At 38.1% G+C, this 23,284-nt stretch overlaps 1 protein-coding gene across 8 annotated transcripts in view; it reads left to right on the top strand.

Moving 5' to 3' along the window:
- The window catches only part of amph (amphiphysin), a 35,350-nt gene extending 12,072 nt beyond the window's left edge, over positions 1-23,278 (top strand). The window contains exons 5-26 of one of the 8 annotated variants that reach the window (XM_051136571.1): positions 1,384-1,479; positions 1,657-1,764; positions 1,859-1,944; positions 7,034-7,109; positions 8,332-8,414; positions 10,138-10,276; positions 10,457-10,579; positions 10,675-10,776; positions 10,937-10,960; positions 11,212-11,238; positions 11,567-11,743; positions 13,569-13,601; positions 14,037-14,078; positions 14,394-14,552; positions 14,924-14,977; positions 16,241-16,288; positions 16,537-16,590; positions 16,903-16,944; positions 20,159-20,389; positions 20,957-21,130; positions 22,559-22,660; positions 22,744-23,278. In XM_051136571.1, coding sequence (XP_050992528.1) covers positions 1,384-1,479; positions 1,657-1,764; positions 1,859-1,944; positions 7,034-7,109; positions 8,332-8,414; positions 10,138-10,276; positions 10,457-10,579; positions 10,675-10,776; positions 10,937-10,960; positions 11,212-11,238; positions 11,567-11,743; positions 13,569-13,601; positions 14,037-14,078; positions 14,394-14,552; positions 14,924-14,977; positions 16,241-16,288; positions 16,537-16,590; positions 16,903-16,944; positions 20,159-20,389; positions 20,957-21,130; positions 22,559-22,660; positions 22,744-22,848 — 2,085 coding nt within the window. In that variant the 3' untranslated portion in view covers positions 22,849-23,278. The remainder of the gene's footprint in view (positions 1-1,383; positions 1,480-1,656; positions 1,765-1,858; positions 1,945-7,033; positions 7,110-8,331; positions 8,415-10,137; positions 10,277-10,456; positions 10,580-10,674; positions 10,777-10,936; positions 10,961-11,211; positions 11,239-11,566; positions 11,744-13,568; positions 13,602-14,036; positions 14,079-14,393; positions 14,553-14,923; positions 14,978-16,240; positions 16,289-16,536; positions 16,591-16,902; positions 16,945-20,158; positions 20,390-20,956; positions 21,131-22,558; positions 22,661-22,743) is intronic. The other 7 variants (XM_051136595.1, XM_051136587.1, XM_051136580.1 and 4 more) reach the window with 7 other exon arrangements.
- The last annotated feature ends 6 nt before the right edge of the window (positions 23,279-23,284 follow it).

The raw sequence follows: 23,284 nt of genomic DNA, 5'->3' as shown, positions 1-23,284 counted from the left end.
ATAGCTGGAATTACAGCATATGTGTAACGGAGCGAGGGAGATGGGAAGCGAGATCGGAAACAAAGACACAGTCAAACATAGGCAGGGTCGAACACTGGCAACAGGTATATTGGAGCAAGACAAAAGAGAAATCCGTAAAACAGGCGGTGAACGTAATCCAAGGGTTGAGGCAAACTGGTATTGCAAAAAGACAGGGTTGAGTTCATACGGGGGGCGAACAGAGTCCAAAACAACAAGGCAAAGGGTTAAATCCACAACAGGCGAAAAGTCCAGGGCAGGCTGAAGGCAGACAAGACGATATAACCAGGCAGGAATACAAGACTAGAATGAAAGGATACAGGAACAAGGCTTAACAGTTGCTAACACTAGACGAGTGCTAAACGCAATACAATACTCTGTAAATAGGAAGAGGAAGTCCAAGGCTTATATAGTGTGTCTGACTGGTTGCAGCTGTGGGTGTGCAATGGATGATGGGAAATGTAGTCCAGGGTGTAGTGCAGCAGTCTGTTCACTTTTACATTCAACTACAAAACTACAAGACGTTGTTGCTACAGTTGCTTGTGAGTGAAGAAAATGGTGGACAGCGTACAACTGGCTGAGGGCGGAAATATGCTAATACGGGACAGTCCATCAGTGGTCATGTGCTGGGCCCAGAAAATCTAAATGGCTTGATTTTTGGGGAATAAAAAAAGAAGTGAATAGATTTTTTTCATTGTAGAGTGGTTGTGTTCATACACTAAGACTCATTTACATGCAAACACCATGTAAAGGTGAATTTTGCATCCGATGTCCCCTTTAAATCATTTTACTTTATTATTTACTTATATTTTGAGTATCACACAAGCAAAACTGCTGTTTTTCTGAATGTCAGAATGCATATTGTTTTTATTAGCACTTTTTACACAAGCAGCAGAGAAAGTTAATGTGTCAAACTGCTGAAAAAAATCAAACCATCCCATCTGTCCTTCTGCACACAGGCACACAGATGATGTGGTTTGAGGGAGGGAGTTATTAATAGTGGATAATGGCATATGTCATTTCTAGTATGGGAGTGGGGCGGTGACTCAACCCTGTCTCAGAGAATTTCAATTTAATTTACCGAAGGACGCTCTTTTTTGTTTACTCACACCTCACCAAGGGGGAGCGATGAATTCAGCTTCCTGAATCTGATTTGCATCCTCTGTGAATGAGTAAGCCTAATTAGATTTTAATTTCCCTGCTGCTGAATCATAAATCCAACACCTAAACTCATGTGTTTATGTTGCAGTAGCCGTAGAATAACATTCAAAGGGGGTTATACAGTAGACTCTCTCTGTTAAATCTCTCATGCTTGTCAAATGCTCTCGGTTAATCTGTCTGATGGCTGTCCTGTCTTCTCTGCAGAACTGTGACGCTCTGTGGGAGGACTTCCATCAGAAGCTGGTAGACTCTACCATCAACACGCTGGAAACATATCTGACTCAGTTCCCAGATCTCAAGGTGCCGATGTCATTTTTTCTCAAGCTGAATTGGTTTGTGGGGATGGGTAATATCCCTATCATCATCATCCATATTGTTTAAGCTGACGCGTGTGCCAGCGCAGCGCTGAGAATAAATGCAAAACGTATTCAGCTGAAGAGTTACCATAGTAACCACAAGTGTTTTCCCTCCCTCCAGATGCGTGTTGCAAAGAGAAGCAGGAAGTTAATTGACTATGACAGTGCAAGGCACCATCTTGAGACCCTGCAGGCTTCAACCATGAGGAATGAGAAGAAGATAGCAAAAGTATACAAAGCCTTTCTGTTTGTGAATCACAACTTTGCTTATACAGTGTTCTAGGAAAATGCTTAAACATATGTCCATATCTGTGTGCATGTAGGCAGAGGAAGACTTGAAAAAGGCCCAAAGGGTTTTTGATGATCTCAACGTTGGCCTGCAAGATGAACTGCCCACACTCTGGGATAGGTGAGACATTTTAAGACTGGCTGGTATTGTAATTGAGTTTTATACTACAAGAAAAGCATTACGGTTTGGTTATCCTGATTTCTTTCTGGTTCATAATTTTAAATCTCTTGAAGGATTAGTTCACTTCCATAATAAAAATGTACTGTTAATTTACTCACCCCCATATCATCCAAGATGTTCATGTCTTTTTTTCTTCAGTTGTAAAGAAATTCAGTTTTTTTGATGAAAACATTCCATGATTTTGGACTTCTAAGGGGTTGAAGGTCTAAATTGCAGTTTCAGTGCAACTTCAAATGGGTCTACACACATAAGAGTCTTATCTAGTAAAACGATTGGTCATTTTCTAAAAAAAAAATAAACATTTCATGAACTTTTTAACCACAAGTGCAAGCTCTGCGATGCACATCAGCGACTTCACACCTTACATAATCATGTTGGAAAGGTCACATGTGGTTAGTTCTTCGTCTGTACTCTGTGTAAAAGGTAGGGTAAGGGTAAGGCGAAAAACTCCATCTCATTTTCTTCTCCAACTTCAAAATTGTCCGACATCGTTGTTTTTGTAAAGAGGTCAATGCGTGAGGTAAAGCTAGTGCAAGATGATCATTTGTGGTTAAAAAGTATGTAAATTGAATTTTTTTTTAAGAAAATGATTGATTGTTTCACTAGATAAGACCCTTAATCCTCGGCTGGGATCGTTTAGAGCCCATTTGAAGCTGCATTTAAACTGCATATTGGACCTTCAACCCACTGGCCACCATTGAAGTCCACTATATTTTCCTCAAAAACCTATTTCTTTTCGACTGAAGAATAAAAGACAAGAACATCTTGGATGACGTGGAGGTGAGTAAAATATCAGGAAATTTTCATTCGGGAAGTGAACTAATCTTTAAAACTGTCTTGTTGTTCTAGACATTTTTGTGGGTCATGTTTTGACCCTTTGTTCACATTCAGTACTAACCGGTAACCAACTTTATATGCAAGACTCAATAATTAGCCATCAATCTCTTATATAACTAAAGCCTTGCAGTATCATGCCCAGTATAATTATTGTACTCCAGAGGGGTGGCAGTAATAGTTACAGCCTGGTGCCCTGTCAATACAAGGCTCTGGTCGATAATATTGATTTCATTTGACCAAAGGCCGTCCTGGAATGTACATTTACATCCCAGCATTTCACATTTATCCATTAGTTGCACAGCATGCTGGCTGTGAACACTCATGTCACCACTGCGGTATCATACAGTAGAGGAGGTAAGATAAAGTTTTATTAACACTTTGAAAGGGAAAGGATTATTTTGCAGTGATACAAGAAGAAATTGGGGCTAACTAATAAAATGTAATTTAAGCAGACTGAATACAGTTTGTCTTGCAAAATTGTCTGGCGGGCGTTAATCTGGATATTTAAAGGAACTCTGTGGTATTAACCCAGCTATATGAATGTGTGGTTTGACGTGTGGGTTGAAGGGTAGTGTATTTTTGCATTGTTTGAATGATTTGCATATGGACAACATTCATATTGACATTAATATCAGGATTGTTATGGTAGATGTGGTAACATGCTATATAAATAGCTGGTTTACACAGCAGGAGTCATCCGCTTTGTCACAAAGATCAGACTGTAAGTGTCTAGAATTAGTCATCAGTTTATTTCGAGCACTTGTTTATAATGTTTTTTTATGTAACTACATGGACTGATTTAACTGCATGTGCAACTGCATATTTGTAGTTACGCCTTGCAGTATCCTGTGTATTGCAGTAATATGTTTTTAACAGAATAGTTTGACCAAAAATGAAAATTCTGTCATTCTGTTTACTAACCTTTATGTCATTTCCAAACCTGTATGACTTTTTTCCTTCTGTGTTTCAACTGTTTTTATCTATATAATGAAAGTCTTTCTTACTACCATTCATCGGTTCACACTGAATAAATGATGACAAAATTTTCTTTTCTTTTCTGAGGTCCATTTATAATGTTATCAAGATATTTGCATCAAAAAACCTCACATCTCACATAGGCATCTATTTTTATAGAAGCAGTGCGGAGAGAAACTGAAACAAGCTGCAGCTCGCCTGGTATAAACACCAGCACTGACTAGAGTGGCCACGATCAGCTCTACAGACTTGTGCAGTGTAAATAAGGGGTTATCCAAGCTTTAATGCCCCTTATTCAAGAAATGTGTAGTCAATGCTTGCGTAAGCATGTTTTTTTTTTTTATTAAAGTCAACCCAGTCTTATAAAAATATGTATCTCTGGGTACTTTTCTGCAGCACCATTTTTACGTTTCAAAGAGAAATGTCCACTGAGTGCGAACCTGTGGCGCTAAAACACAGGTTCAATATGTGAACCCTGGCACGTTTTTATTATGTTGATATAGGTACGTATTGCTGTTTTTATTACGTTGCTTCAGGTATGTATTGTGGCGGTTCAGAGTTCAAATATTCGGGGACTGTCGCTAAAAGTTAAGAGAAGTCCACTTCCAGAACAACAATTTACAAATAATTTACTCACCCCCTTGTCATCTAAGATGTTCATGTCTTTCTGTCTTCAGTCATAGGGAAACTATGGTTTTTGAGAAAAGCATTTCAGGATTTTTCTCCATATAATGGACTTCATTGGTCCCCCGATTTTGAACTTCCAAAATGTAGTTTAAATGTGGCTTCAAAGGACTCTAAATGATCCCAGCCGAGGAAGAAGGGTCTTATCTAGTAAAACAATTGGTCATTTTTTTCGGAATATACAAATTTGTATACATTTTAAACACAAAAGCTTGTGTAGCACAGGCTCAACGCTACGAATCACATCTAAGTTCATCGTCTGTGTACTCCAGCTAGAGAAGGTAGAGAATGCTGAAAAACTCCATATTATTTTTACCTACAACTTTAGAATCGTCTGATATCGTTGTACCTTTTTGTTTGTAAACAGCGTTTGACTTACTTGCACTTCCTTAGCCTTTGTGCGTTCACTTTGTAAACACTGGGTCTGTCCCTCCACCTTCCTTCCACGTGATTCAATAGTACGTAGTGTTGGAACGTGCATCCCAGAGCCTGTGCTACATGAGCTTTTGTGCTAAAAAAGTATAGAATATTTTTATTTTCTGAAAAAAAAAATTATTGATCGTTTCACTAGATAAGACCCTTCTTCTTGGGATCATTCAGAGCCCTTTGAAGCTGCATTTAAACTACATTTTGGAAGTTCAAAATTGGGGCACCAGTGAAGTCCATTACATGGAGAAAAATCCTGAAATACTTTCCTCAAAAACCATAATTTCTTCACGACTGAAGACAGAAAGACAGGAACATCTTGGATGACAAGGGGGTGAGTAAATTATTTGTAAATTGTTGTTCCGGAAGTGGACTTCTCCTTTAATCCTCTATTGTAATGGAAATATGCCCTACACCAAACCCAACCCTAAACCTACCCGATAGTGTTGATAAATGCAAAACTAATATAAAAATGCATTTGTTGACACAAGCGTGCCATGTGAATCTTCCGTGTGTTCAGATTTTGTTCAGAACTGTTTTGTCGAACCGTAGTTACACAGGATTTGTATCGGAGTTCTTCAACTCTCAAGTACATCTCTCTACTGCGTGAGCTACCAAACAAACCTACCGGCTATGAAAACCCATAGACATGAAGCTGGATATGTGATGCTAACATTTACAAAACATCAGCAGTTTTCAAATCTCCCAGCATATTAAAATTGTTTTGAAGTCATAACATAATATTCTTCAAGTAATTGTGTGAAAATTACACTTTATTAATCGAAACTCCATAAATCACACTTTGTGTGAAAAGGAATAAAAGGTGTCTGAGTTTTACTGCCGCTAGTGTTCATTTCTTTTGGAAACTGTAGTGATATGTACTTATTGCATGAGACCAGGTAGATTATAGTACGTTAAACAATGATCATGTGACTTTTATGTACGCAAGGTGACCTGTAAATGCGAAAAAGCCTTTTTCATTGCAGTTTTGCAAAATATTCCTTTTCTGAATTACCTGTAAAACCACCTCGTTTTTGCAACGTGAGTTTTTGTGAAATTGACATGTTTCCATTAGGCGTATTTTCAATTTGAGCAATTTGAAGGGTAACAGACATGCAACTACTGTCGGATTTAATATAGTCGGCACAGCAATGCCTTTTAGTTTCATTCTGAAAATCGCGCGTTGAATTGTGCTTTGTTTATAAACAAATCTGTGGTAAAATAAAGTGAACAAAGGACCAAGTTCTTACTGACGTGATCTGAAACTTCCTTAAAAATAAAGTTCATCCACTCTTTCTCAATCTTGGGATTAATTTAGCTTCAATATAAGCTGTTTTTAGACTAACAAGAAAGTTTTGAGTTCTAAAACTTACAGGATGTTTATGTCAAAACATCCAAGGCATTTTGATTTCTCAGCTCATGACCCCTTTTTAAATACTTAGTATTTTGAGTGTTGTTGTAGACAGTATTGTGATGGTAATACGAGTAAGGTGTATGTACTGTATCTTGTGGTCATCTGTATGTTGTGTGAATAAACATGCAGCTGTGTGGTGAATATGCTCTGGTAAGCAGTATGCTGTTTTGAGCTGAGAGGGTCTGTCTGCTCACTGGAGCAACAGCCCGGTTACATAATCTATCCAATCGGCTGCTTCCTCTCTGCACCAGGCCCTGCAGCCATGCTCATTTCAGCTCTGACCAGAAAGAAAGATGACTGAGATACATTCATAACTGTCGCAGATAACAGAAATGGCCGTTTCACTTTAGATTTGCATTATTTAGGATTTTAGGGTTCTTACTGACGTACAGACGTGGACTAAGGCATTTCAGTTCATAGAAGCAACTTGCAGATATTGTATAAGTCCACATTCTTTGTTTAAAAAGGATTAAAAAGCTTTAATATCTTGCTGATGTATTAATGTTTGAGGTGCAGAGGTTCTATTTTTCAGTTTCTATTTTTAAATAGAAACCAGGAATTCTTAAACTCCACATGACATCATCAGTGTCCATCTGTTTTTCTTTTGAACATAGTCCAGATGCTTCTTCAACATATTGCGCACTTGTTGGATGCCGGAGCCTAATCATTATTCTTCTCCTTTCCTCTTTGCAGTCGGGTGGGGTTCTATGTGAGCACCTTCCAGAACGTCTCCAGCCTGGAAGCCCGATTCCATAGGGAGATCTCTTTTGTGAGTTGGTTTAATTCCTAAAGCTCTTGAAGCTGTTCAACATGCTGTTCCTTCTAAATGTCACAAACAATGAACTGGGTCCTCAAACAACACAAAGCACATGTTCCCTCTTTGTGAGTCATACATGTTTCTAGACATGTAGTGAGTAACCCGTGATTGACATCCTAGGAACAGTTCCTGCTACATGAGGGTTTACAGAGCAGTCACAAGCTACTGTGTTTTCAAGAGTGGTTTGGGACAAAATTCACAGTTTAACATAGTAAGATTAGGAGCTTTGTTTCTGAGCCATGCAGTCAGTCAAAGAAAAGCTCTCATGCTTCTTCTGAAATCTCATTTTCTTTTCAAGCTGCTAGTTGTGCTGTAGCTATTACTCATGAAAGACAGATAATGTGTGTGTGTGCGTGTGTCTGTTTTTTAAATCACAGAAGAGACACTGATGAACGACTGAGCGATATTTATAGGGCTGTTTAACTCTTTAACAATGCAGTGTGGGAAAGCGACTTTTTTTTAAAATACACCTCCTGCCAATAGATAAACTCTTAAAATACTCATTAAATACTAAATATTGCTCTTTAATTTTCTAGTATTGGAAACATTAATCAGTGCTACCACATCTGTCATTATCTGTCATTTTGGGTCCACAACCTGAAGGTTATAATGTTTTAGCTAGGAACTCCGCATTGGTACATTATGTTTATTATTAGACACAGCATGTGGCCGTCAGTGGGCATCAGTGCATTGTTAAAGACTTTTTTCGCCAGAAGGGGTTTACAGTGCAGCTCGGCACAGAAGCTGCAGCAAAGGTCTGTTCTATTTGTGTCAGTGTGATCAGAGGACAATGCATCACTCTATTGACGCATACATTATTTTTACTTTTATTAAAGGAATAAAAACCATTTGCTTTACTTAATTTCTAAAACACCATTGAGCATTCATTGTTCATGAAGGTGATGATGAATTCTTAATATTATTAACGTATTATGGTTCACATACTATGGTTATATTTTACGACTGTGCGATCATGTACAAGTCAGTGCCAATAAAAAGGAATGGAAATAATGAAAATCTTAGCAGGCACAAAAGCATATTCAGTAGCACCACAGTACCTGCATGACAACATTTATTTCACTAAGGTTGCCTAAGGCAAGTGTTAGTAATTGTGCTTGAGTTCTTCTCATAATTATTTTTTTCATTTATTTCTTTCTCTATGTTTTGGACCCAGCTCTGTCATAAGCTGTATGAAGTGATGAATAAGCTCGCTGAACAGCACTCGGACAAAATGTTCACGATTCAGGGAGCACCCAGGTAGGGAACAATCTTTAACCTCTATTAACCTCCCTGCACAGAATGTACTTATCCACTGAGGGAACTGATGGTTGTGCATAGTAGACAAAGATTGAAGAATCATCATGTTATAATGTTTTATATTTGTTACTTTGAAGGATGATAAGAAAACAAGATTACTGCCCATAATTCTGACCTTTAATCAAACATTTATATGGTTTGTTCATGTTCGTTCTGTTACAGAGTGAAACGGTAAGTGGAATAGCATGGAATACTGTGTATAGGCATTGGAGATTTACTTCCTCTAAAGTGTTCTTGGTTTAGAAAGGAAAATGAAAGAACACCTTTGTTCTTTGTGAGAGAACATCTTTGAGTGAGTAAATGTCCTGTGCACAAAATTGATTAGTATTGCAGAGGACCCCTATAGTTCAACAGCACTGTGTTTGAAGCAGATGATGGTGTTTAGTTTTGTAGATCTGTTAGTTTAATTTTAGTGATTCTCAAACTTGTCTTACAATGTAGGTGCATCATTACATCCAAATATACAGTCAAAGTGAAAAGCCAGTGATAAGCAGAGCTCATTGTTATAGAAATTATAAATTTAATGGTATTAGGATACAATGGAAAACTGTGACAAAGTAAGACCATTTCTTAAATGTGACATATCATGAAAATCTGACTTTTTCCATGTTTAAGTGCTATATTCGGGTCACAAGCCAACCCAGAACATAAACAACAAGTAAAATTTGTTTTGGTAAGCTTTTTAAGTCTGTAAACAAATGAGCTGCTCAGATTTCACTCTCCTGTGACGTAGAAATGGGATCTTATTGTAATATTACCACCCCTTAGTCTGCACATTTCCACCTACGGTGCCGCCGTTGTGTTTTCGCAAACGACAACAGTGTATAAGTTCTAACACAATGGCAGAGCATGCTAACTGTTCTGTCGTTGGCTGCACAGATGAGCACAGAACACTATTTAGAGTCCCAGCTTCAGAGGAGACAAGAGAGCAGGGGATTTATTGATATATTTACTTTATATTACGCTGCTGCCACACAGATCTAATATAAACATGCCAATTTTTTCCCACCTGTTTACCTTCACAGACATAACCAACTGTTTTTGTAACTCATGTGTTTTACAGAAGCGTGTGTGTATTTGACAGTTTAAGTGCAATAAGACATGAAAGGGAACTTAATTTAGTACACACATGCCGTGTGACAGCCGCTTTCTGTGTATGTGCTTCAGATGTGTGTGCTCAGAAAACAGTATATCAAAAGTTTGAACGAATATGGTTTAAAAGGTATGATTTCAGTGCAACAGGCATGATAATCAAAACCAAACAGATATTTTTTTGCAGAGTGTCTGAGGCAGGAGCTATAAAGGCACAGCCCTGTTCTGGAAAGGGGGCATGGAGCAGCAGCTCATTTGCATTTAAAGATACATGCACAAAACAGCATTTCTGCTTCCACTTAAAATAGGCATTTTCAAAATGATCTGTGCAATATTTTGAGCCGAAATTTCACAGACACATTCTGGGGACTCCAGAGACTTGTATTACATATTGTAAAAAGGAGCATAATAGGTCTCCTCTAAAGAGATCACATAGCAAAGTCTGGACCTGTTGGTTGCAAGCTGCCCTTCTTAGAAATCTCCACTCTGATCTAGTGACAGTAATATATTCAGAATTAAAAAAGCCATATTGAGTAGTCAAGATGTTATTTGTGTCATTTTTGATTGACAGCGACTCAGGGCCCCTGAGATTAGCCAGGACTCCCACCCCGCCTGATGATGAGAGCCCTGACAGCAGCCCAGCTGCCAGCCCCAACCACACACTAAGGCCTACATCACCTGGTCCACCTCGACCCAAATCACCTTCACAGGTAGGACTGAAACCCCTCAAAGTCCTGCAGCATTCAGAATGAAGATTAAGTAGTTAGGAGGTTTGCAGTTTATTCATGATGTGCAGCACTAAAATTAGTACAAAATATTGTCCTTGATTAGTATTTGTGAGGATTTGATTTGCGAGGTTCAAAGATACACATGGTATCTCTTCATATCAGCTCAAGATGGGACCTCCAAAACCACCTCCTCCAAAAGTTACTCCAACCAAGGAGCTCCAACAAGAGCAGATAATCGACCTATTCGATGGAGGCTTTCCTGAGATCAGTGTTACATCACCACAGGTGAGTGAGAATTCACTTATTTTACTGGCAGTATGGAAAAAGAAAAATACTTTCTAGAAGTACTTGTTCATTTTATTGTTATGTTCTTACTTTAGCCAAACGAGAAACCTGGAGAATCTCTCCTGGACTTGGATTTTGATCCGTTCAAGCCTGATGAAAGTACACCTATTGGCCAGACCCAATCACCCATATCTCAGGTCCTTCCTCACACTGTGCTTATTTTGTTATGAATTATAGACAGTAAGAGGTCAAATAAAAATTTATGCGGCTTAGCAATCCTCTCTGTTTTTACTTACATAACATTATTCAATCAGTAATTAAATAGAATTTAAATTCTTGCATATTTTTTTCTTACAGACATTACCCTGGGATCTTTGGTCTGTAAGTCTGCTTTCTTTGCCTGTACTCTTTGATCTGATGTAAAGGAGAGAAATCTTGGTGTTATTAGTAACTTGGTGACAGAATCCTGTCTCCTGTCCTGTCAAAAGAAGTGGCCTAGATTTGTAGTTTTTCAATAAATTGGCACTGACAAATGTGAAGATATCACTGTAATTTCATGACAAGCTTACAGACGTTCCTAACGAGCATTAATTTGACAGCAAATACCTCTTGATGTCTCTGTTCATTTCTAGGGAAATGCTGCACAGCCTGCACAGCCTGTAAGTAATGATTGGAGAGTGTCTTAGTAAAAAGCAATTGCAAATATAATTAAAGTTCATGGCAGATTTAACCTCCAGCTTTCGAGACTTTGAAAAAATGGCAAATAGCTTCTTAAATGTTCATTTATTCATTAATGTTACACATTTGAAATCTGTCCCCATTTTTCCAGTTGTTCTCAATCAAAATATTCCTACTTTGCTTGTCTGTTTTTGGACAAATCTGTCTTATTTCGCCCCCCACTCTGTCTGCCCCCTACTCTGTTGGCCCCCATCATGGGGGAACCTAATTTGGACAGTAACCACTTGTTACCTTTCTTTCCTTGATCAGGCTGCAGATGCTGGCTTCACTGCCAACTGGGCAGCTGACTTTGGCTCTTCTGCCACTACGGGTACAGAGGAATCTGCAAATGCTCAACCTGCAGCGGATGGGCAAGGATGGCCACCTGCCGAAGGTTGGCCTACAGAGGCACCATCACAGCCTCAAGGAGAGGCAGCCACAGATGAGGTTAGAGCCTGGAATCCGGAAAGCTATCCTGAGCCAAACCCAGACTGTGATCCTTGTGATGTGGGGGGTGGCGAGGCCAAGCAACAGCATCCAGAACAGGGGAAAGAGAGTGTAGAGCAAGGTCAGACAGACTGGGCTAAAGATCAAGTGGAATGGGCAGAAGAAAAGGCAGGTTGCGGGTCAAACGAGAGAGATGCAGAGGAGACAGTGGGCTTGCAACCAATGCCTGGAATTATTTTCACCAATGAATTTGGTCAGGAGATTCAGGATCCCACAGAGGGCATAGGGGGAGATAGTTCCAGATGGGGCCTTTCTAGCCAGGTTGATCTAGATGGATCCGGGTCAGAGTATGAGACTGCTGAAGAATGGGGTGATGTCCCAGGACAAAACGGTGGGTGGGTCAGTGCAGATGATGAGCTTGAATGTGCCGAGAATGAGAATCCAGTTGTGGCACCTGAACAAGGCACTGTGGCCCAAGAGGGCTTTGCAGACTGGGCCACGGCTGATAGTGTCCCCGAGCAGATTACCCCTGCTGACTCTGGGTTTGGTGGCGATGCATTTGCAGCCAACTGGGATCAGCCTGAAGCAACACCATGTGTCTCAGAGCTTGAAAACGAAAGCTTGGATGAGTCACTTTCAGACCCAGCCAAAGCAGGAGCAGATACACCTCAAAATGTTCTGGAATCTACTCCAAGTTCAGACCCATTTGACACTGAAGGTAATGATCCATTTGGAACAGGGGATGATCCTTTTGCAGCTTCAGGGGATGACCCATTTGGCATGGGAAACGATCCATTTGCCACCTCACACCAAGATCCCAGTGGCTTTTCTGGGAGTGATCCTTTTGCTAGTACAGGCAGCGATCTTTTTGGTACTGAAGGGCTGTCAACAGAGAGTCCAAAAAGTGGGTTTCCTTCCGATCCGTTTGCAGAGACCCAGTCAGCAGGTGAAGGACAGTGGGCAGCAGACCCCTTTGCCACTGAATTCTCATCAGACCCTTTTGCTACTGGGGGCAATCAGGACCCATTTGCTAACGAGATCACATCTGATCCTTTTGCCAGTGAAAGCGGTGGAGACCCATTCACCAGTGAGAACAACCAGGGGTGGGCAGGGGGTTGGGAATCCATTGGGACAAAGGAGAGTGATGAACAAGGAAAAGACTCTGATGTCTTTGATGACAAAACTGGACATGCCAATGGGTTTGCCCAGTGGGCAGCTTTTCCTACACCAGCTGCAGACTCTGAGAACTCCAGTAAGGGCTCCTGGCAGGAGGTGAGTGATAGCAGTGGCTTCTTCTCTTCTGATGGCCAAGGAAACTTTACAGCAGGCTGGCCAGGTGAGGCTGTTCCATCTCAAGACCCCTTTACCTCCTTCCCTGGGCAACAAGACACCTCTAATGCTAAAAGCACCATTGCAGAGGACCAGGTCTGTCATAAAGAGCCAGAGAACTCAGACCTGTCTGAAGACGAAGTTGCAAACCGGAGATATGGAAAGTTATACCAAGAAATAGATACAGAGCTGGAAGAGGTACCTGACTTCCTGCTACTCTGCTTAGCTTAGTGTAGAGTAGACTACAGCAAGAATACTCCCCTCCTTTCCTGCCTGCAGATGAAGTACTGTTTTCCTGCTACAAAACCCTTTGGACCCTGGAACCCCTCCCAAAGTCCACAGTCCCAAGACCTGTTCTCCTCTCTCTCCTTCGCTTGCTTACATCGTTTGATGGTTTTGCTAAATTCAAGTAGAAATTACAGTCCTCCAAGTCTGTGCAATTAAAATACATGTCTTTGAGGGTTTACATGCTAATTACTTATTTAATTTGGTTTAGGTGTCCAACAAGGCTTTTAACGGATTTTCTAAGGTAAATAGGAGCTTAGGAAGTCTACTCTAACTTTTCAATAGCATTATGAATTACTGTCAATGCGGCCAAACACAACAGCCACATTGTCCAAGTGATTGTGCTAGCATAATAGCATTTTAGCAATGCTTAGAATTGGTGGTTTTGTGAAAACAAAAACAATGCATAAATGATGACATCAATTTTACAATAAACATGCAGAACTTGGTGTTAAAAATAATTGTGGCCCTGATTTAATACACAATGGGGTTTTATATCTAATGCTGTGATGATCCCTACTAATTCCTCTTCCCTAAAATATCCAATTAACCATTTCTCACAGGAATTATTTTGAAAAAAATAATTTCCAGTCTAACTTAGCTGATTATATGTTTTAGATTTCATACCAGTAAATCTGATTTGCCTAACTCTACCTTTTATTCTCTCTCTTATTTTTAGGATGCAACAGTTCCAACATTTGTGGCCGACTTTGATAAGATGGTGAGTTGACAGTCTTTTGATAGTAAAGATAGATTTTGACTGTAATGCTCTGTACTATTCCTGAAAAAACCCTCTCATTAATAGGTGTCATTGGGTTCCATAAATGTTTCTTTGTAATATTATTTTTTTGTGTTAGCTTTTCTTATGCACTGTTATTAAGACAATACTTTTGTTGTCATGCTTTTCAGTGGCTGTCATGCTTCAAAGTGTAGACATTTGAACATGGTTTTAAAAATATGGGTTTTGATACTGGTCCAGTAGTAAAGGTGTCATTGGACATTCTTTGATATTGTTCTCTTATAAATGTATATAAAGTCTGAGGCTGAGGCCCCAGAGGGTGATGTAGCTGAAGGAGAAGGTGAAGCAGCCCCAGCCTCAGAACCTGAGGGTGGGGAAGGTCCTGTCACCACTCCCCCCGCAGACACACAACCAGAGGAGATCACTGCTTCAAGCCCTCCTGCAGAGACAGCCACAGTGAGTGACAAAGAGTTAAACTCTTAACGTCATCAGAAATATCGTCATCACCGTCGTCATCAACACCATTATCAACGTTTTTACATCAATGCTTTTCATCATTTCCATCAACATCCTCATCAGTTTTCCTGATCGTCATCTTAATTTACATCATACTGTTGATTCCATTTTTTCATTTTCATCAATATCGGTGTTTTTAGAATTCATCATCACCATCATCTTCCATCAGTGCATAAAACATGATCATTGCCCTTGGTGTCATGATGTGATTGTCAGGTTATGTTTTGGCTTCATAAACATGCATTCCCTCATATCAGATTGATCAATAAGCTGTAGCCATTGATCATATCTGTGTACTGTTGTTTATAAAGAGCACTGTGGAGTCTCCAGTGTCTGCTGAGACTGAGGCAGCTGAGCAGGCTGAGGTATGTACCTCTGAAAAATAATTCAAAAAGTGCCTGCATTTTGTATTATTGACATAACTGTACATAAACATATTTATTGTATTGTTGACATCAGGGTCAGAAATTAACTTTTCCATTAAGGGGCAATATTTGCCCGTGGAATTGATTTCCAAAGGCATTTTTTACATTAGTAAGGGTAATTTTATTATCACCTTATTATTATACAAACCATATTTTGTCTTTAATGTCAAATACTTAAATTTACCCAATTTAATCAATATTTTAAACTGTCATTAACAAGACTGTTTAAAATTATACATGTAAAAAACAGTAGCTCAATAGGGCTGCAATAGTTTGACAAAATTTATTGTAGATTATTGCTCTTTATATTGTAATAATAATAAATAATAATATCGATATAGAAAACAATATAAAAACATTTTTGTCTGCGTTTTTAACACATCACATTTTGGCTTCATAGACAAACATGGCAGTCCATGACGTTAGCCAAGTCTTGCAAAAGTTATGGAGAAAATCCCGTTATAATCACCGAAGCTATGAAATCTTTAATCTTTTATTTACATTATATCTGCACTGTTGTTTATGATGAGGGAATTTGCGAGTGTGCGCACTCATCAACAGCTCCGACGTTTTCAGCGCTGACTAATCTAAGCATCTCTGATTGGCCAATGCATTCCTTAAGTTCAACAGATATGTGTTTGATTGGTTATAAGGCTTAAGGCTGCACAAAACTGCATAAAAGCTGATGCAGTGAGCGATTCTAAATGTAGTTCCACGAATTGACACTTTTCATTAATTTTCACCTTTCATTTTAATCGCGACAGCCGTAATACGTTGTTTAATTGTGCAGGGGCATTTGTCTTGAATCTGTGGGGATTTCTGTTCATTTTGGTGGCATTTTTGCCACAAGCCCTCATTAGTTTCTGACCCTGGTTGACATTTCGATTTTTTTCCATACACAAATTGCATACGCTACCAGTGTAAGTTCTGACTTTTTTTTTCCCTCATGTGTTAGCCTGTTACATTTTTTATGAAGGTGAATTTTAATTTGTAAATTAATTTGTGTTTAATAAGTGGCATCCCAATTATTGTTTTATTACTTTTTTTTGTAAATTACACATGCTTTGGGATCGGTTTTAAGTATTAGTTTTATTTTGCATCAGGAACAGTAGGATGTCAGCAGCACAGTTATGTAGTTACACAAAGACTTTGGTTGAGCCTGAGAATTTTGTTGTTGATGAAAAAGTCTCAACCGTTCTTTAGCTTCCAGTTGAGGACATAGAAAAGGAGCAACCCAGTGAAGAAACCCCGGTAATTATAACTTATGTCTAATAAATGGCATAAGAGAAACTTAAGTCATATGCAGCATTGTCGCATATGTGCTTGGTTATGTACTGTATCTAGACACAAATCCTGTTTCTCTGTAGAAACAGCCTTTTGGCATTTGCAATGTGTCCAAATGAATTATGTATGAGATACAAGATATGAAAACAGGTGGTGTTATTTGGAAGTATAACAGAAATTGAAGATAGCATTCATGTTTTTTTATTTGCATGTAGGAATCTGCTTCCGTCCAAGAAACACAGAAGGAGTCACCTACAGAGGCGGCTCTGGTAAATTTCACTTCTGTAATCTTATATTTCACTGCCTTCCAATTATGAAATCAGTACTGCTTTTTATTATTAGTGAAGGCCTTTCAGTATCAAATCCCTCATTACTACATTTAAACATGGTTTCAGTAGTTCACCGAGATGTTCATGAGCATCTAGGCTCTGATGCAGATGAGTAGTAACGGTTATGAAGGGAAGCCAGATACTAACATGACCAGAGACAGATTTGTTGACTTATCACTGCAGTATGTGTCATTATTAATTTGAATAAATGAATGTGTAATGTTGCTGACAACCACATTTCTTTGTGTGTAGGCTACTTTTGAGGATAAAGAGTCTCCCATTGAAGAGACTCCGGTAACTATAAGTCTTAATAGATCAATTACTTTTTTTGTACTGTTGTTATATTTTTGTTTCATGCTATTATTTCAACATTTCTATGTAAATATTTACTGTATTTTAATTTATTTATGTTTGCTAATTGTTTTGTTGCATCATGAAGCCATATGAACATACATTTATTTAAACATTTTTTATTCAAACACTTATATTGTCAGATATTTCCTGTTTACCCAGTTGGGCTTCCTTTAATTTCTATTCTTAATATTTTAAGTGAGTGCAATAGAATGCCTTGTAACATAGAATTATTTACATATTATATAGAGTTTAAATATTAAATCGTCATCTGGCTTCATATGGAACTTGGAGTGGTTACCAAACTGATGCACTGGGACAGGATGGTAGCCACACATGTCATTATTTAGCCTTGCAGAATGCTTTTTTAACAGTATGTGTTGATGGATGGAGACTTCTAACATGCACTGTGGCATTAATCAAAACCTATAACCCATCTTTTTGTTTATGTGTATGTATTTTAAGTTGTTGTTTTTTTGAGGGTACAATGAGCAGTTGCAACACCCGGCAGTGCAACAACAAACACCATACAGTTCTGATGTGATATATTCTTGTTCCAAACACAAAACTTTAGATCCAGAGATAATTAGAAGGCTAACACTGCCAATGTTTCTGCCATTTCTGATTGTACCTTTCATTAATTTTCATTTCATGTCTTCCTTTTCTGTTACAAAATTTTGATCCACATAAGGTTGCACACACTAAAGCCAATTTAACAGAAATGATGTTATAACATGATAATTCCCTTGCTTACTGAACCTTTAAATAGCGACTTAACTGATGACTGTTATTACCCCTCTAATCACCATTTTCGGTTTCCATGGTGACTCCATTCTTACATCATCGTAACAGCCAGTAATTTTACATTCTCTCTTTCTGCGCTCATTACGTGACTAAGCAAGTGGAGCAAAAATGTTTATTATAATCTATGCATCTATGTTTAGTTGAATCTGAATTCAGCAGTTTTAAATTGTAGGGATTACAGTTATTCTTGGGTCATTGTTGAATAAGTTAGATTGAACTTATTAATGACTTCTTCACATGTATATTGAGATCATATAGTCACTATGATCTGAGGAATGTTCACCCATACAGTTGAGGTCATAAGTTTATATACACCTTGCAGAATCGGCAAAATGTTAATTATTTTACCAAAATAAGAGGGATCATACAAAATGCATGTTATTTTTTTATTTAGTACTGACCTGAATTAGATATTTCACATAAAAAATGTTTTCATATAGCCCACAAGAGAAAGTGATAGTTGAATTTATAAAAATTACCCCATTCAAAAGTTTAAAGATTCTTAATACTGTATTGTTACCTGAATGGTCCACAGCTGTTTTTTTTTTGTTTAGTGATGGTTGTTCATGAGTCCCTTGTTTGTCCTAAATGGTTAAACTGCCTGTTGTTCTTCTGAAAAATCCTTCAGGTCCTACAAATTCTTTGGTTTTTCAACATTTTTGTGTATTTGAACAACTGAGGGACTCCTATGTAACTATTACAAAGGTTCAAATGCTCACTGATGCTTTAGAAGGAAACACAGGGGGTGAAAACTTTTGATCAGAATGAAAATGTGTACATTTTTCTTATTTAGCCTAAATATTATATATATTTTTAATTTAGTACTGTTCTTCATAAGCTACAGAAGATACTTACATGTTTCCCCAGAAGACAAAATAAGTTAAATTTACCCTGATCTTCAAATTCAAAAAGTTTTTGCCCCCGGCTCTTAATGTATTGTGTTACCTTCTGGAGGATAAGTGAGCATTTGAACCTTCTCTAATAGTTGCATATGAGTCCCTCAGTTGTCCTCAGTGTGAAAAGATGGATCTCAAAATCATACAGTCATTGTTGGAAAGGGTTCAAATACACAAAAATGCTGAAAAACTGCTAATTGCAAGGCTATTCGCCAATAAATAAATGTGTGGTTATGAAATATTAATCCATATTGTAATGTGCAAGACTTCTGATTCATTAGTCACTCAATGTACAGAAAAAAATGTGGTAAACTGTAAAATCATTTGTTGTATCAGTCTTCAACATGGAAGTAAGCCTATGGTTGAGACTTCCTGTTTATTAGCGGCTATAGGGAAATAACGAGAATAATCAGTTAACGGTAAAACTGTTTGCACTACAAACCACCCTTATGAAAATTAACAATGTTTTTTTTTATAGTAAATGTGTAGTAACCATGTTTTTTTGGCGTATTGATTAGTTTTACTACAAATGTCATGGTTAAACTATGGTTAGAATACCAAAAACATGGTTAATTTGTAGTTACCATGTTTTTTTGGTTTTATTTAGTTAAAACCATAGTTAATTTTCGTAAGGACACTGCGTTAAGATAATACATTAAAATAATATGATAAGACACACCAATTTGCAATATCAAGCAGCAAAACCAGCTGTTTTATACAGCTAAAAATAGCTGGAAGCTGATGAGACCGGAAGCCAGAACCGTAACGTTTACAAATTGAAAAACCAAAGATTTTGTGGGACCTGAAGGATTTTTCTGAAGAACAGTGGGCAGTTTAACTGTTCAGGACAAACAAGAGACTCATGAACAACTATCACTAAACAAAAAACACAGCTGTGGATCATTCAAGTAACAACACAGTATTAAGAATCAAGAGTATGTAAACTTTTTAACAGGGTAAATTTTATGAATTCAGTTGTTATTTTCTCTTGTGGACTATATGTAAACATCCTTTATGTGAAATATCTTATTCAGGTCAGTACTAAATAAAAAGTAACATGTATTTTGTATGATCCCTTTTATTGTGGTAAAATAATTACCATTTTGCAGATTCTTTAAGGTGTATGTAAACTTTTGTCTTCAACTCTCTTACTTACTGCCAATAGGCAGTGGTCATCCACTATGAATCATGACCCCGTTCCTTCATGCCGTCTGTCGAACATTTCTCCCTAACCAAAGTACTTGACTTTTGGTAAAACTCAAGTCTGTTTTTTTGAGAACTGACTTGCCATTCCACATGAGGGACAGTTTTAACCTCAGAAGTTAAACTGGTCCCTGCACCCCTCATTGTGACACTCTGAGTGCTCCCCTCCGTGGTGCCGTAAACCGATCCATCCACACGAGTGGCTTGTGTTGAGTGTTCAAGCACTGGCTCTCACTCCTGAGCACCTCTTCTAGACTATAGATGCCAAACCAGAGGAAGAGGCCAGTTCACTAGAAGCCAAACCAGGAGATGAACCAGATAATGTTGAGCCCAAACCAACAGATGAACCAGATAAGGTTGACACCCAACCAGGAGATGTTCCTGATAATATTGAGCACAAACCAGGAGATGCTCCTGATAATGTTGAGCCCCAACCAGGGGATGAAACCAGTAAGGAGGGTGCTGCAAACAATGGGAAAGCAGAGGTAGATATTCACATGTGATTCTGCACATTGGTATGCAGGCCATTGACAAGACCCTGGTTTCTTTATGTAATCATTTAGGGCTGTATTTTAATACTCTCTGATAGTTGGAACTGAATCAAAATGCTTTGAAACAAAACTGTTCTGCTGAGTTTTTTTTTGTGTTATTTTTGTGATTTTAGTTTTCAGTAGGAGAAGGAGTTAATGTTAGTCAATAAAAATACAGTTGTTCATTGTTTGTTCACATTACTTCATAGCGCATTATCTAATGTAAAGTGATAGAGCTTTTGATTTTAAAAATGTATTAGTGAATCTTTAAATTATTATGAACATAGTCAGCTGATGTTAACAATTGAAACCTTATTGTAAACTGTTACACATTTTTCTTTTATTCAGTTGTTTTTAATTTATCACATTTCTTAAGTATGCATTATGTGTATATGTGTAATGTTTCATGTGTTTTATGTAATTGTGTCAAGCTACTTGTCAAAAATATACTTGCATATCTTACTTTTAGGTTTGTCACTTGAGTTGCATGTTGAGTGATGCTGTTTCTTTGCCTCACCTTAGGAAAAGATGCCTATCCCTTCTGTTGTTATTGAGCCTGCCTCTAGTAATGAGGGTGATGATGACCGTGATGGTGATATCACATCTCCAATAGCCACCAGTGGCAATGGGGTGATCCCTGAATGCCAGACAACCAAAGACATCTCCTCTGGAATGCCTCTTGGATTCCTTTTCAAGGTGAATATAAAGCAAACACCATTTTAGTAAAGGATAAAGTACAGTCGTGCATTCATCTTGCATTGATTACCTGCTGACTGTACATTATTCTGCTAATTGCAAGGCTATTCGCCAATAAATAAATGTGTAGTTATGAAATATTAATCCATATTGTAATGTGCAAGACTTCTGATTCATTAGTCACTCAGTGTACAGAAAAAAAATGTGGTAAACTGTAAAATCATTTGTTGTATCAATCTTCAACATGGAAGTAAGCCTATGGTTGAGACTTCCTGTTTATTAGCGGCTATAGGGAAATAACGAGAATAATCAGTTAACGGTAAAACTGTTTGCACTACAAACCACCCTTATGAAAATTAACAATGTTTTTTTTTTATAGTAAATGTGTAGTAACCATGTTTTTTTTGGCGTATTGATTAGTTTTACTACAAATGTCATGGTTAAACTATGGTTAGAATACCAAAAACATGGTTAATTTGTAGTTACCATGTTTTTTTGGTTTTATTTAGTTAAAACCATAGTTAATTTTCGTAAGGACAGTGTGTTCAGATAATACATTAAAATAATATGATAAGACACACCAATTTGCAATATCAAGCAGCAAAACCAGCTGTTTTGTACAGCTAAAAATAGCTGGAAGCTAATGAGACCGGAAGCCAGAACCGTAACGTTTACAAATTGCCGCGCCCACTCTTACAGAAAAAATAAGGTTGATAAATCAGCTGTGTGTTTCTGATTACGATTACAAATTAACATAATATCATAACGAATAACAATTTGTAACATCAAGCAGCATAATATACTGTTTTTGTAGAGCTAACTTACAATACCTGGAAGTTGCTGAAACCGGAAGCCCTGGCTTGCATGTTTAACCTAAAAATCACCGTGCCCGTAATTACCTTTAAAATAAGGTAGATATACAGTAACTTTAACAATTCCTTCAAGAAAACGAGACCGTTACAGTGTATAAAACATGTACTGTAGGTAGTCTTTAATAATTTTCACTACAATCGATAACTGAGACACAAGACCCTGGTGAAAAAAACAGCATATGCTGGTAGGTATGTTTTGATGCTGGGATGCTGGTTAGGTAGGTTTTGATGCTGGTTTAAGCTGGTTCTTAGCTGGTTTATGCTGGTCCTTTGCTGGTTCATGCTGGTCCTTGACCAGCAACATGACCAGCAAAAACCAGCAAAGGACCAGCTTAAACCAGCATCAAAACATACCTACCAGCATATGCTGTTTTTTTCACCAGTGGATGGCGCCGGTTGCATTTATAAAAAGAGAGACATAGGAAACATGTGACCGCCAGATGGCGCCATTAACATTTCAGAATAAAGTATTCTAAAAAGCCATGGCATAAAAATGAACACATTGAAAACGAACAGCTTTACTGTACATCAAGATTCTTATTATGCTGTTTTGCAGGTTGAAACGATGCATGATTTTGAAGCAGCAAACCCAGACGAACTGGAGCTGAAGAAAGGAGACATTGTTTTGGTAGTACCCACAGAGCTATCTGAAGATCAGGTATGATTTGTTTTTAATGTTTACCTATTGTTCTATTCTCTTAAGATGATCATAACCTGATGCTTATTTTGTTATTTCTTCAGGATGCTGGTTGGCTCACTGGCATCAGAGAGAGCGACTGGGAACAGCGTGGCACCTCGGCTCAAAAAGGACTGTTTCCTGAAAACTTTACACAGCGTCTGGAGTAAATGACCTCGACGTACAGATCTGGACGTATATACTCGCCGTGAAGTCTGATGTACTGATGACAGCTGTCGATCAGACTAGGCTAATACCACATAAGAGGAAATAACACAATCTACTAACGAAGCAAGAGGAGACACAAATACCTACTCAGAGCATAAAGAAAATATCCAAGCATGACGTGATAGTATGGTCAACCTTTTCTCGCAAAACCAAGATAAAATCCCTGTTTTTTGTTCGTTTACCTGTGAGCAGCAACGACTTGATGTGTGCTTTGTTGGAACTCTGGTGACCTCCACATGTAATCTCTGTCTGTCTAAAGAAGAACTAAAGTGAGAGTTTCCCCTCTAAAGACAAAAAAGCTACCTTATCCTCTCTGCACCAAGTGTATTGTATTGACTTTGTTGCTCTGCAGCGAATTTTATCAGAATTTGTAGTGAT

The sequence above is a fragment of the Labeo rohita genome, chromosome 2 (assembly GCF_022985175.1).
Source record: "Labeo rohita strain BAU-BD-2019 chromosome 2, IGBB_LRoh.1.0, whole genome shotgun sequence".
Classification (NCBI taxonomy): domain Eukaryota; kingdom Metazoa; phylum Chordata; class Actinopteri; order Cypriniformes; family Cyprinidae; genus Labeo; species Labeo rohita.
Note: the sequence above shows the minus strand (reverse complement) of the source record. Positions and strands in the feature narration are given on the sequence as shown.